This window comes from Perissodus microlepis, chromosome 19, assembly GCF_051167445.1.
Source record: "Perissodus microlepis isolate ML-2025 ecotype Zambia chromosome 19, ASM5116744v1, whole genome shotgun sequence".
Taxonomy (NCBI): Eukaryota; Metazoa; Chordata; class Actinopteri; order Cichliformes; family Cichlidae; genus Perissodus; species Perissodus microlepis.
In genome coordinates, this window is record NC_140479.1 from 5,301,008 (window position 1) to 5,315,787 (window position 14,780).

Here is a 14,780-nt window from a genome sequence, read left to right on the forward strand (position 1 = left end):
AAAAATATTAACAAAAATATGAAGAAAGAAAAGTATTCTACTCAAATTACACTTCAATAATTTGATTTCTATATTCCATAAGAACTTTTTTTTTTAATCAATTATTAATGATAAAAGCTAAACATTTATCACTGCTATCAGCTAATTCTTTTACTATCATTTTTTCCTGTATACAAGTCATGCTGAAGCTAAGCTACAGTTTGTTATGGAATTACAGAATAAATATCTACTTTTTGAAAAAGATATTTTTTGTAATTTAACCCGCCGCTTAAATTGTGAGGAGGAATTTAGTCATTACGTTGCACCGCTGCTAATTGTTATTTTTGCTAAATTTAAAACACCTTCACCAGAACACCATCACCGAATAAGAGCATGGTTGTGACCAGTCACAATGCAAATGAATACACAAACACACTTTATGAAGTACAGGGTTAATTTACTTGTACTTCATTTAAGCCGTTGTCTTATTTAAAAAAAAATTATTTTTTAAAAGGTGCTGGAAATGCCAGCACCCATTTCGTTTCTGCTTTAGTGTCTCTGAGCATCTTTCTGGACATGCTTCGACTCCTACGATAAGAAACCTTATTAAAACACTTACATGTCACGTTTTGGTTTTTATTATAAGACTATAAAAATATACAGAAATATAAACAAAGATTGACAACTTTGGAAAAAAGAATCTTTATTTGGAAACATTATGGAGAGCAAACAAAGAAAAAAAAAGATCTTTTAGAGTTTTTCCATTTCTGAAAATCATTTTTATTTACTATAATACAGCGGATGTTAAAAGTCAGTTGGTTTGTACACCGGTGTGATTGGATAAAGGCAGATCTTATTGGGAAAAAAAAGGTAAATTAAAAGAAGAGTCGATTGATTCATGGAAAACTACAGACGAACTTAGTCTTATATCATCTAGCAGCTGAACCCCACCCTCCCTCAGCCCTGCCCCCCAGGAAAAACACTCTCACACTCTCTCCCAGCCTCACTTATTCACTTGCTTCAATGTGCCCTTCAAAATCCTCCTCTGTCCAAAATCATAAAATCTGTAAAGTAAGGGTTTGGCTTCCGCTCTGAATATTTTCTTCCTTTAGCACAGCTTTGACCTCATCGCTCACATCTGAGAAGAAAATATTTGCCCCATTATAGATGCAAGTCTCCTTCAAAGTGCCCTCTCAATCAGACCTGTGATGTGAGGTTAGACAGGCGTTTGGCTCCATTCCTTTCCCCTCAGTAAAACTTGTTTTATCTCAAGGTCATATGCGAAACCAATCATCTAAGTTGGTTCTGTTAATTGCATAATTGTCCACAATTAAAAACATGACATTTTTAATGTATAACAGACCAGTTTTTTGAGCACCGACTAAAAAATAACAAGACTGAAATTCAAGAAGAAAAAAAAAACTCAACTGAGAACTGCTTTACAAAGCAGTGAGCCATTATGAGGTCTGAAAAGAGTGCAACGAGGACACAGAAGGAGACGGGCGTCCAAAACAGGACAAAACGACATTATATCACTGATTCGTCTCTCAATGCTGACATTCACTGAGGGATAATGCTTGGCTGTAGCGCTGGAGAAGGCAGCAGAAAGTGCAGAGAGGAAGTTCATAAAAGTGGGTTAAATTATAAATGAAAGTACTTTTTAAAAGGTTCTTCAAAAAGGAAAAAAAAAGAGAAAAAGTTTATTAAAAGTGAATTAAAAATGATGAGGAGCACAGCAGCTGCACGTGAGCTGGACATTTTAGTGGAAGTCTCAGGTTCACCACAGTAAAACCCTTTAAAAATAGACATTTTCAGTTCAGTACCTACACCGACATTCACTCTGTGTCTGCTCGTCAAGCTCACCAAGCTCACCGGCAGTTTTTGGCTGCTGCTTTTAAACTGAGGTTATTTCTGCTGCCTAAAATGTGTTTCTGTCCATCTGAATCCACGTGTTGCACCATTAACAGGAAGTTTAACCTGCCTTGAACCTGTATCTGTCATCCTCACAGACAGCGACCACAAATAACACATCTGGCTAGCTTTTTAAACACACTCAAAACAAATATTTACATATTATTGTGTATAAATAGATAAACTAATTGAGAGTACCATTAATATAGACTTTATAATTACACAATACAGAAGCATTTTAGGGGCTGATTTAGGACACGACCTGGAAAGATGTTGTTTTTGGTGCCAATTAAATTTCCAAATAAACCAAATTAATATTCACTTACTGTTTATAAGACACAACTATATTCTATAAAAATTGAAATGACCTGCACACATATATTTCTGACTTTGCTGGCATGGCATGTGCAGATTAAAAGTGTGGATATTTTCTTTATTGTTTCTAACACATCAACAGTAATGGATGCATTCAGATTTAGTCCCCCCCCCCGACTACAAAAATAGTTATTTATTAAATACTGTAACTATTATGTAGTACGTAGCATTATTTTATTGGCATATTTTAATTACAAAAAGTGCAATATATACCTTTAAAATGTAATTGTTCGCTTCATGAGAATTTTATTCCAAATTGTTACCAACTTGTACATTTCAGCTCATGGAAAAGCTTAAAAATGATTATTACACAGCAGACAGGAGAACTTGGATCCAGATGGACAGAAGACCAGAAATAAGGAGTTAGATATCCTCTACGGGGCTTTATGTTCAGCACGAGAGGCTTCATTTATGTGCCTCCGTCTCCCTCAGTGTGCCGCAGACGAAGAAAGCAATGAGATTTTTATTTGTGTGTGTGTGTGTGTGTTGGACAGGTCAAAGAGGAGTTCAAAACTAACCATCTGTTATCAAACCCACTCCCATCCCCTGTGTAAACACACACGCCCACTCTCTCATTCACACTCACACACCACCCAAACCACAAAGAAATATGATTATAGCTTCTGACAGATTATAGTCCAGTACCCCGTGGTAGTTCACTAAATCAGCAACTTCTGCTGCTGATATTTTTTTTTATATATTTATATATACTTATATATACTTCTTTCCTCTATTTAGGGAAAACTATATAACCAAAAATATGGTATTAAGTGTTGATTTCTTGCATGGCGGAAAAAGAACAAATGCCAAAAAAACCCCGAAAATGTTTTCTGAAACGTTCCCGTTAACCCAAAGAGATTCAGATAAAACAATGCAAATCTGAAGAGGAGCTCATTTAGTTTCATTTCTTTCTTTTTTTAACATTAAAGCTCTTTTTTTTTCGCTAAGTGGCAAAAACAGAGACATGCAAACTTTTGATTTCAACAAACCAACAGAAAGGGGAGAATGAAAAAAAATGGAAATGAAAAGATGTAAAGCATCCTCTAGGAAGTAAGCCCAACATGGAAGACGCCTCCTTGAACCAAACAGGTCCAGAATGCATCGCAACGTAGTGGTTTCCTTATTCATGTGCCATCGTCGAGGGGTTGCCGTCCCTTCCGATTGAGAGGCGGTGCATTAACAGTTTGAGGCTCTATGGAGACACTCAGGAACAGTTAGTGTGACGAATCGCTCACATGGAGCATCACAAATCCAAAAGTCCACATTCTCCGTTCCTTTTTCCCTTCTGAATCCCCTCCTTCCCCATGATGGGAAGGTACAAAGTGGCTGCGATACAAACCACAGGTCAGTTCACACAGATACACCATCACACACATCATCAGCATCATCACACACAAACACACAAGCTGGGTTGATATCTGACGTTACAAAAAATATTTTTGTTTAAAAAAAAAATGAAAATAATGGAAAGAAAAAAAGAGCTAAGCAAACAGACATGAAATTGGCATGTGGACTTTTGACACAAATCGTGCATGTGCTGTCCTTGATGAGGGTCAAAGTTCATGTAGCGGGAAGGGGGTTCTTTGTTTTTTTCTCTCTTTTTTTTGTCATTTAGGATTTAAAAGTGAGAGCGCACCCATCTCTCACCTCACCGAAACTGAAAAGCTCTTCTACAAGGCTTTGACTTCATCTCGCGCCCATGAGTGTGTTTGACCTTTAGTGTCTTGTTGATCCCTCCTTCCTTCTTATGAACGGGGTCAAACAAAAGAAGAAGAAATGTTTTCCTGTGCTGAAACCTGCAGGAAGACTGAAATCCTCACAGTCAGCATGTGTGTTAGTCAGGTAGCCGGTCAAGTCAGCTAATGAGTCCGCCAATCAGTCCGTATCAGATCGTTTCACATTTGAGTTGCAGTCGCAGGGATTCAACTTCCCTTTTCTCTTATCTCGGAGCGGGGATGAGGAGGGCGGTGCTTAATAGGGACTTCTGGCCCCCAATGTGCTATTCCGTCTGGGTTAAAGGTAGGAGTGTGTCCTGGGATCCCAAGAGTCTGTGTCTGACCCTGTGGAACGATTAGTGTTGTCACTATGTGCCAAATCAAAGCGGTTCATTTGCCGTTTTCAGCTTCTGTATCATGAAGGGGGGGCAGTCAGATACAAAAATTAGTTCCAAAAGGTGACGTGCGATTGTAATTCTCTAATCCAGGATTTTCCTCACAGGATGAGCAGGTCTCACAGATTAGGTTTGATCCAACAAATGGTCGATGCGCCTCTAAACCCCCAAAGCTCATTCACCTCCAAGTCGATGACAAACAGCAGCTGATGAATCCCCCAAAAATCAGCAACCAGGTTGTTTTATTTTCCATTTTTATGAGCCCGCCAGCTATTTGTAGAGCAGAGGATGACCTGCAATTGTCGGCCGTAAGCGGCTGGCAGCGCGGGCAAACAACCACCCTCCACTTCACTTCCCAGCATGCTCCTCTGGCTCTTATATGAGCGGGTCAGGGGGCAGGGTGTGCTGGATCTGCTGTGGCTGCAGGGGGGGCGGCAGCTGCAGCGGCAGCAGGGCCTCCACCATGTTGTGGCAGTGCGGGGGCGGTGTCCCTTCGCTGCTGGAGCTCTCGGCCACCTCACCGCCGTGGAAGAAGTAGTCGCTCTGTACAATGAAGGACTCGATGACAGCCTGGTTCAGCTTGGTGGTCGACAGCGTGTCCTTGTTCTCGAAGTCGGGCCGCATGAGCGTGGGCCAGAAGCATATGGACAGATTGTCGGCTGTCATCAGGGTTGTTTTGCTATGCTGGCTCACTCTGCGGGGAAATAAAAAGGTTCACAGTTAAATCAACACTGGAAACAACAGCTCCAGAAAACAGGTGGTCTAAGGTGACAGCATGTAAGGAAATGAAAAATACCTTGACTTTTTATTTATTCTTTAACTGCTAAAAACATAAGAAAGCAGATAAAGGTTTGTCAGTTAAAGTGGACTCGTGATGTTCATTTCAGCCTCCATATTTTTATTCGTGGACTCTAGAGTGGCTTAGCATGATTCACAGTTCAAAATAATCCTTATTAATTAAATAGCCAACTTCCTTCCGACTGACTGCTGCTCATAAACAGAAAGTTTAAACAATAAGTGGGTGGAGCTTGTTTGAAACAGCATATAGATGACAGGAAAGAAGGAAAAGCATAACGGTTTGTCTTAAAGTTGTCATACTCTGCTTGGTTACTGTACCTGTGTGCAAAATTACCAACGAACCAAAAGCCATGCATTGGGATTTTAGCACTCCATGATATTAACACATACCTCGCTATATTCTCTATAAAGTGGGAACAATGTGGGACTCTTATATCACATTTAAATGTATTCAGTTACAGGAGCTATTGCAATATTCAGTAAATTTCGTAAGACCATTCTAACATGATTTATGCCATTTCACTGCTTTTCACTCATTTAGGGGATAGTCTGGTTCCTTTGAAGTGGGGTTACGTGAGGTACACGCTCACTGTCAGTGTGCTATCTTCAGCAAATGGCAGCAGGCGTGCTCCCAAGCTGACAGGAGCACCGAATGGCACAGGAGCAGAGAAATGTACAGCTGTGAACAGAATCGAAGCAAAAACCCACTTTTCTGAGGGACTGTTTTTGTCAGTGGAGCTCGGTGCTTATTAAGAGAACGACTTCTTTCTTAGTGTGTTTCAAACTTTGACAGCTGCTGTTCCATTAAGCTGAAGTGTTCCTTTAAACTTCAAGATATTATTTGCTGGTTTACTAGTGCTGTGTAGCGAATGGTGCTGGTGACATGGATAAAAGCCACATTCTGTGATGGAGTGACGACATCAATCAGCATGAGGAATGTCTGCACTTATCGATGCATTCCTAGTTTAATGTCTTATTTGCAGCTTTTGCTTCATGTTGTGTGAATTTCATGTTCTTTATTTTCTCTTTTTTAATTTTCAACCATCTATGTCGCAGAAACTGTCACTTCATCACAACTTGTGTCCTCCCCAACTTAATTTTTGGGATTTGCATGTCGTTGCCCAGCTTCAGAGTGACTTCATTTTAGCACTTGGTAGAAAAACCGTCCCTCTTAAAGCTGCTCTGCAGTCTGTGTCTGTTCACCATCACCCTGAGTTGCAGCTACAGGCTGTAATAGTCTCTCATCTCATGTCTCGCTTAATGTTAGGTCACCTTGTCCGCCTCTTATATTACTCATGGGTGTTGTTTAGAATTTCATTTCATGTCAGACATTTTCCCTCTTTATTTATGTCACAGGATAACACTGCTGTTTAATTCAAATGTGTTCAGGTCCTTTCATATGACTCTGACCCTTTGAAACTTGTGTTTTGGCTTCTATTTTTTTTTTAAGTCTTGCCCACAAACACCAAACCATAAAGAAGTGAAAAATACAAAAATCCTCTTGCATGACGACCAATGAACCTCAAAGCTCTGAGAGAAATGTTGCTGCTGTCTCTACATTAATAGGGCTGCTTGCTCTATCAGTGAAAGCTAACAAATTAAGTAATGATCACTGGATGTCAACAAAACTAACACATAACCAGAGAAGAAGACAAACATTTCACTCCTGTGTGTTTTATCCATTAACTGTAGCGCTGCCGTTCACTAGATGTCATCTCTGACCATGTCCTGTCAGTCATGATCGATATTTGGCACAAAATCAAACTTTGCTTGATGTTTCAGAGTGATTCATACTCATTCTATATCTGCAAACTATGTAGACATTTGCTAAGAAATAATTAGCATTCAGTCGCTGCAGCAGTTACAAAGTACAGCTGTGGTCTCAACTCAAAGGAAGTTAAAATTATATCTGCAAGCGGCTCTTTTCAAGTTTAAGCGATGCGTTCACTGTCACCACAGGTATACAGCCATTTTGACTTTGAAGCTTGCAAGCATTTCACTTAAAAAAAACATGGATAAAGAACATCACACACACAAGAGGGAATGTACTCTGTGCGCGCATTTGTGTGTGTGTGTGTGTTGCCTTTCATTTTTACCTGTTGAGGTGTGTGATGATGTATTTGAAGACCTGGTAGTTGACGGGAGGAAACTTTTTCACAATCTCCCGCAGTGCCTGCAGACGCTCCATGTAGTCCATGATTTCTAACACAGACACACACACACACACACACAGAGGGAGAAAAGACACAGAGCGTTTTACATTTTACACACAGTCTCTCTTGGGAAAGGAAATTATACTCCATGGAAAACAAAAGGCTGAAACGCTGCCAAAAGCAGCTCCCACGCTGTGCACAAACAATACACACGCAACCACACACACAACAACACTAAACCTTGTGGGCAGAAATAAAACTAGCCTTCCCTGTATAAGGTCTGACTGTGCACTGGTTAAGACAAAACAGATCAGCCTTTGCAGATTAGGAAAACAAACATTTGTTCTCAACTGTTCAGATTTCAGGGGAGAAAAAAAGAAACACAGCATCTGATTAAAGACCCAGTAATCATAACTGAGGCACAGAGCTGGGCAAAAACACACTGGGCAGCAGCAGTTTCCCTCCCATATGTTCAATAATTCTTCACTGTCACCTGCTTGAACTATTATTTGTTGCAAGATGTTATGTCTCATTACCCAGACAGGTTTGATGACTAACCATAGCTGTCACAGAAGCTTATCATCAGATGCAGCAGGGACCACACAGTTATTTATTAGATCAATGTGCAATTTAAGCGATTTCAAACCACAGCCTCCTTTTTGAAAGAATTTCTTGAACTTTCCACAGTATCAATCAATTCCTTCTTCTGATTCCGCCTCATTTTTTGTCTTTCTGACTTCAGCAAAGTTGAAAAGATCAGTCACTGTAGACTGATTAGCTGCACGAGCATCTACGGATTCATTTGCTATTGGGAAATCAAATATCAGCAATTTGTCTGATACCTGGTAAGTTCACGCCACAGAGCTGTCAAACTGATTCGTCTGCAAAGACATGTCATTAACAATGGCAATTCAATGAAACAGAGACAAATTATTATTGCTATTATATAACCAAGTATAAGACCAATCAGTTGAGAACGTATGACAGTTTAGAGACTGATAAGACTGTGAGGGCTGTGCTATATGAAGCCTGAGGGGTGTATGTTAGTGAGGCTGTAAGGCTTCCCCTGGATCACAACATGTCTTTGGAGCACGACTGTACTCATCATCAGGCATCATTACCGTAAAGTGTAAGGCAATAAGCTTATCTTCTGTTTTTCTGACAATATGTCAAACAAGAGTATTTATTATTATTGAGTAAATTAAACTGCAATTAAAGGGACTTGTGAAAAAATGTTTCATTAGGATGATGGTGATTTTCTAAAAACTCTTTGATAGGATACCAAAGAGGAAGAACTCTGGTTACAAATGAACTTCCCTTCTGCACAGCAGGAGGAAATGTTGATAAATCATTTGGGTAGACGGGAGACAAAGGAAGAGCGAAGGGGATGACGTATAGCACAGGTCCTCAGCTGGAACACACAACTACACAGAACATCTGTATGCTTTAAACATTAGGCTTCAGGATGCCCCGCTTCTTCGCCTTTTCCCACAAAATTCCTAAGTGGAAGGACACAGTGTGTTTGTTCGCTACATGATGCATATCTTTGGATTCTTGACTGCGTCGTTAAAAGAGAACAGTCTGGGAAAGTGTGACTTTAAGTAATCAGATTTAGCATCAGACCCTTATTTGGTTTAGTTAAATGTTAAATTTGATCGGGGAAAAAACAAAACACAAAACATTACCAAGTAACAAGAAAGATCCTGCTATATTCCTAGAAGGTAATTTGTCTGTTAAATTCTTCAGTATTCCACAGCCTCTCCAGGGAATGCATCACTTTCCTGCCGGCAAATGCTCAATGGAGCTGAAACGCCCCACTTACTTATTAAATATTTAAAGAGCAGATGTGAAATAAGAGCTTCTACCTTTGGATTGTCATAACAAGGCCGCTTCAACAAAACCCCTGCCTTTCCTATCTGGAATATTCTCCAGGATATTCCAGACATTCCAGGACCAGCAGGACGCCATTTATATTTGTAGACACAAACATAAAGGCCAACATGTACCAATGCACAGATTTATTCATCCTGCACGCCATCAATCATCCTAACGAGGAGCCAACGGGAGCCTTTGACCCTCTAATGGCTGGAAGAGGTTAAAGGTCGTTAAATGAATGCAGTCACAGCTCGACACAGTACACCACGGGACTGATATAACGACCGACTCCAGCTTTTATTAAATATATGTCAGCCTGACAGCATCTCACAATGTATTTGGTTCAATAAGGCGATAAAGCTCAGTGTGCACATGTGTTTAGGCGAAGCTTTGATTATCCCCATCGGGAAAAGACCCTGCTGCTCCAGGAAGCTATTGTCGTTGTTATTGTTGTTACGGAATGAAAATAAATGAAAGGATTATTAAAAATATGCTGAACAGAAAAGGCAGAAAGCCTAAATCAACTTTAGAACTGACTAGAAAAACTAACACAGTTTCCATTACATGAGAAATTAGTGCAGCAGTTTGAAGCTGATCCAGGCAAAACTGCAAAGGCTAAGTGCTTATTTACAGGTATATGTATTGTATGGCATTGTTTATGTTCACAGTCTTTTTTTTCCTTCTCTGATTACAATGTTTGGAACTTTTCCATGTGTCTTGATTCACTCTGTTATCACACCTATTCAACATGACCTGAAACCAGCAACAACAATTCAGGCTCCAGGATAAGTACACTGGTGTCAAACCTGCTCGACAAGTTGGTTACCCTCCTGATGGAAATATACTGTCGTGTTTAACTGCTCCAAGTTTAAAGAAACAGACAGGAAAGAGGCACCTCAAACTAGACCTTAGTCACGTAAGGAGCAAAAAGATAGAAAGAGAAAGTCAGAGAAGAAGAGCTGATTTAAATGATTCCTTTACCAACTATCAGTTATTTTCCTGGTCATTAATTTGTATATAAAGCCCTGGTTCCTGCTCTATACGAGTCATTTTCTAGAGAAGAAAAACCAGCACCACCCTCCATATTTCTTCTTCTGTCAGTCTATGAGACTTTTTACAGTTCTCCTTGTGTCTAATTTTGGCTCGTTAATCTGCTGGAGTCAGCCTGATGGTTTCAGCATTATAGACACACAAGCGACACACACACATACACAGGATGTCTGACAGCATCCTAGGCCTGAAAAAGCCTCTTAAAAGTGAATGATGTGACTCAAAGCTCTGAGCATGTGGAAACACAACTAAACTTCTGCAGCATTAAGGCCAGCTGCTACAGCAGACAAGAGGTTCAAAGTAGAGCCTGACTGATTGGACTGAGGACTGTTAAGGCCGATACTGATATTTGGCAATTTAACTTTGCAGGCCTCTGGTGGGAAAACTATGCAACATCAACACTCATTACATGGTTAAAGGGTGTTTCTCCAGTCTCCTCTTAACTTCTTCATTTTTTAACTGCATGCCTGCCTTTATCGTGGTACGACTTTATGTTATTCGCAATAGCACAATAACTCAAAAGTTTGAAGCAATGCTGATCAAACTTTTTAGGGGTGTAGGTAGAGTGCTTCTTGTTTATTTTGAGGCTATGGTGTCATTTTACTCTAATGTATCACATTTGAGTTGTAAGCGGATAAAGGAATATTCCAGCATGCTGCCGCCCAGTGAACATAACCCTCCATTCACTATTTTGACTGTGTTTAACATAATTACATAATTTCCTACGTGTTTAACAATTCCTTTAACTTAAAAGTTGCACCAAGTTTTTAATGTGTTTGTCTGGGTGTGTTTGCTATCAGGGCTTACAAAATTGCAGTTCATGACTCAGGTGTGTGTTCATTCTTACTTGCGGCCTCCACCAGCTCTGGGTGCAGGCTGTAGGGGATCAGCGGATCGGGCAGGTCAGCAAAGAAAGCCTTCAGCGCTCCAGCAACGGCATTCACCGCCACATCCATCGCCACAAAGTCAATACTATGATCTACAGGGAGAGAGAGGGAGAGAGAGAAAAGAGGCTCAACAGCAGATTCGCAAGGTCACTCTGTTTCTGAAGCTTGTTCTGTAGCATTTGTTTCATCCTCTGCATCACAAACAGGAAAACAGCAAAACAACTCCACCCACACGCAGCTTCTGGTTAATACGTTCAAACTCACTGTCCTCTAAAGTCTCCCTTTAGGACCTCACAAACAGTTAAAGCACTCTCCTTAAACCATTTGTCACTGTGCTCAGCACATTTGTTCTTTTCCTTGCTGTTGTAGCATCAAATTACATTTTTCTGCACAGAAAACTTCCAACACAGTTCTCCAGCCCTGTTCTTAGAAAGTATAAATCACATCCTTCCCATTTGATCTTTTCTACACAATAAAGGGAAACAGCAAAGCACCCCTATATACAATGCAATGTCATTTAAATATGCATGTCTGACAATATCTTAATATAATATTCTGATCTAGTTCCCTCGAGTGTAATGTCATTCAAATTTATTCATGTGTGGCATAACTTGTTGTTTTTCTGGAAGAGAAACTGTTCATGATTACGAGCAAAAACAACAACAGTATCTGGCATCACTGGAGTAAAAATCCATTATAACCTATTAGAATATTGTAATTTAAAAAGTGGTAGAGGGACTGCATGGTAGCGTCTGTATGGAATGTATAGTAGCGACCAACTGATTGCTGAGGTAAGACTATGGTTAGATAACCTGTATTTATCACCCTGTCATTTGTCAGTCAATGTTATTACTTTAGTGGAACTGGTTGTTGATTCAATCGCCTGAGATTAGTTGACCTTAGTACCCATCTACCAGACGTTACTAATGGATGCTTCACCTGTCATCATTGCAAGCTGCTCAAGATCAATCCCACAGTCTCGGGTCACCACAACATTACCAGTGTACATATATGAACCTGAAAAGGTGTATTGGTGTTTTTGCTTTAACAAAAGACTATTCGTGCAATAACATTTTAGTAAGTCACTTCAAATACAAATTAATATGTAGCATACTTCTGCACTGCAAAGCATGAAAATAAATATGTAACATGTTATGTGACAAATGGGTAGAAGACAATGAGAGGCATTTATTTGAGTATTTCAGAGGAGCTGGCTATGGTTCATGTTTCGCCGTCTGTTAAAGAATGCTAAAAAAACAAGATGTGCTAGCAGCTTGTTATTAGTTAACCAAAGTATCCTTCCTTTGAACACTCAGCTTTTAAGCTTAGCGCTTAGCAATGACACAAACTCGATACGAACTGCTTTTCTGGACTAGATGACCATCGTTTGAAATGGAGGGAGGTCATCTGGACATCTATGGCTACACATTCAATGGTTAGGGGGAACAGATGGCAAAATTACATCCCAGAGACACTTGCAGCCACACAGATGTATAAGCCTGTTATATGCATGTTAAGCCTGAGTGTGGAGCAGATTTGTGGATCCGGGACCAATAACCTGCACTCGTGTCCTCACATACGAGTCAAACAGGATTTTGCTGGGTCAATGTTTCAGTTTGAAAGGATATTAAAGAGCCTGTCAGTTGTGGTGATGCAGCAGTGAGGCCCACAGCTCAGTTTTTGTGTCTGAGCAGGAGAACAGAGCTCCTCTCTGATCACAGCTAACAGAGGTTATCATGAGTGTGTCTGGAGGCACAGAGGGCCAAGTGTTTCTCTGATGGAGCGGCGGGACTGGAACAGAATACACAGCCAGCTCATGAAAGCTTTTTCTTGCTCTATTATTTCTGATGAGGGAGAATGGATGCTTCTGCTCCATCACGTTTTACTTTCTGTTTCATTCACAAATCAGAGGAGAAAAAAAAGTGGGTTGGGTCCAAATCGATCAGCTTTCTCATTAACCCAGGGTAAAAATACTCTGTAATGACAGTTCAAAGGAGATACGTGGAGAAAGAAAAATGCGTATTACTTGCTGTTATGACACTCGGCAACAGCCAAATGACATTTGGAGGGAGGAGAAACGGTGAGAAAGAGGACAGAGCCCTAAGGTAACACGACAGCTGTCACAGTGAATCTGAACGCATGCTGACAAACACGCTGAGCTAGAAACACTTGAAGGAAATGGAGAGCATTGAGCAACGGAGGGATATAAACAACAGGAAATGCACAAATGAATTTAGGAAGGACAGGGTGGGAAAGGAGGAGTCGAGTGAAGGAGGTGAGGAAAGGAAGGAATTTCAAAACAAAAAAATGGTGGCAGCCACCAAAGCCTCAGCCTCCTGGTAGATACACGTCATCTTTCATATTAAAAATGTTTTTTAATATGAAATAATCATAGAATAACCAAGAATATGCTCGAGCTCTTCTCCTGAACAGGGGACCAGAAGAAACATAACGCAGAAAAAAAATAAGAAATGCAGAAATGATTCAATAATCATTGCACGCTTCATCTCAGTCAAGTCTCCATATTTCAGCACCTGGCTGTAAAATGCCTGACGCTGCTGACCATGTGCTGGTGATTTCTGCCTGTGGTGACTTTATTTATACTAACAGCCCGTTTGGCAGCTCCCCAACCATCATGAGCAGTTTCGACTGTACTCCACAGGGCATGTGTTTCTCTTTAAGCACTTCTGCTGCGTGGTCAGGTTTGGAATCGGTCTTTTGGAGTTTTCTCTGTGGGTTAAATATATTGCACACATCACACATGCGCTGCTTGATTCTGGAAATGTTTTCCAAAGAACTCCCAGGTTCTTATAACGGCACGATTTAAGTTTATGGGAAAATAATTTTGAAACACATTCTGTGAAACTAATAAAGACTGTTTGCCTCCATGCTTTGAAAATCCAGCTATGCACGCTCTTTCTTCCGATTTCTTAATAGTTAAATATGTATTCATAGGTCTATTACTACTACAAGCATGTGTCTGTGCAGATGAGTGTTTTACCTTGATCAAACTGTTTCTGAATGTTGTCCTGGTCTGTCTTGTTCCCACTGACGCGATACAGGCCCTCTGTCGTCAGACCTGGAAACACATACAGCCATTTTCAGCAACAGCTCTAATGGACTTCATTCATGTGGACTTAAAGCAGCATTAAACACACAAAAAAACTGTTAAAGTGCTGAGCTGAAACAGATGGGCCAATAGAAGCACTGTTTCATCTAATGTGGTTTTCCACATTAAAACATACTGAGAGTATTTGGATTTAAAGCTAAAAACGATGTCCTCGTTCTAGGATTTCAAAGCCTCTAATAATATTCACATTAGACATGTTACATTTAATTAGAACTTTTCTTTTATTTCTTTTTTAAATACTTGTAAATGCTTGTTGTGACACTGGTTATGATGTAATTAGGCCACAAGCTGCAGCAGAAAGAAAAACAAAAAGACGTCTCACTTCCTAGAAAACATTTACACATTTTTTAAACATATAATTCATTTGCTCTGAACAAGGGTGAGAACAGCACTGCAGAAACAACCAGAGACATATATTGCATCACAATCTCCTGAAACCAGAGGCAGCAAATATTATACAGCTGTACTTAATCCACAAAAGGTAGATCAAAGGAGAAAACAGAGAAAACAGA

At 40.1% G+C, this 14,780-nt stretch overlaps 1 protein-coding gene across 1 annotated transcript in view; it reads right to left on the reverse strand.

The window, feature by feature from the left end:
- Positions 1-665: 665 nt before the first annotated feature.
- arhgap5 (Rho GTPase activating protein 5) overlaps positions 666-14,780 on the reverse strand; it is a 57,482-nt gene continuing 43,367 nt past the window's right edge. The window contains exons 4-7 of the mRNA XM_084913957.1: positions 14,140-14,217; positions 11,099-11,230; positions 7,270-7,375; positions 666-5,069 (exon numbers count right to left, since the gene is read on the reverse strand). Coding sequence (XP_084770083.1) covers positions 4,751-5,069; positions 7,270-7,375; positions 11,099-11,230; positions 14,140-14,217 — 635 coding nt within the window. The 3' untranslated portion in view covers positions 666-4,750. The remainder of the gene's footprint in view (positions 5,070-7,269; positions 7,376-11,098; positions 11,231-14,139; positions 14,218-14,780) is intronic.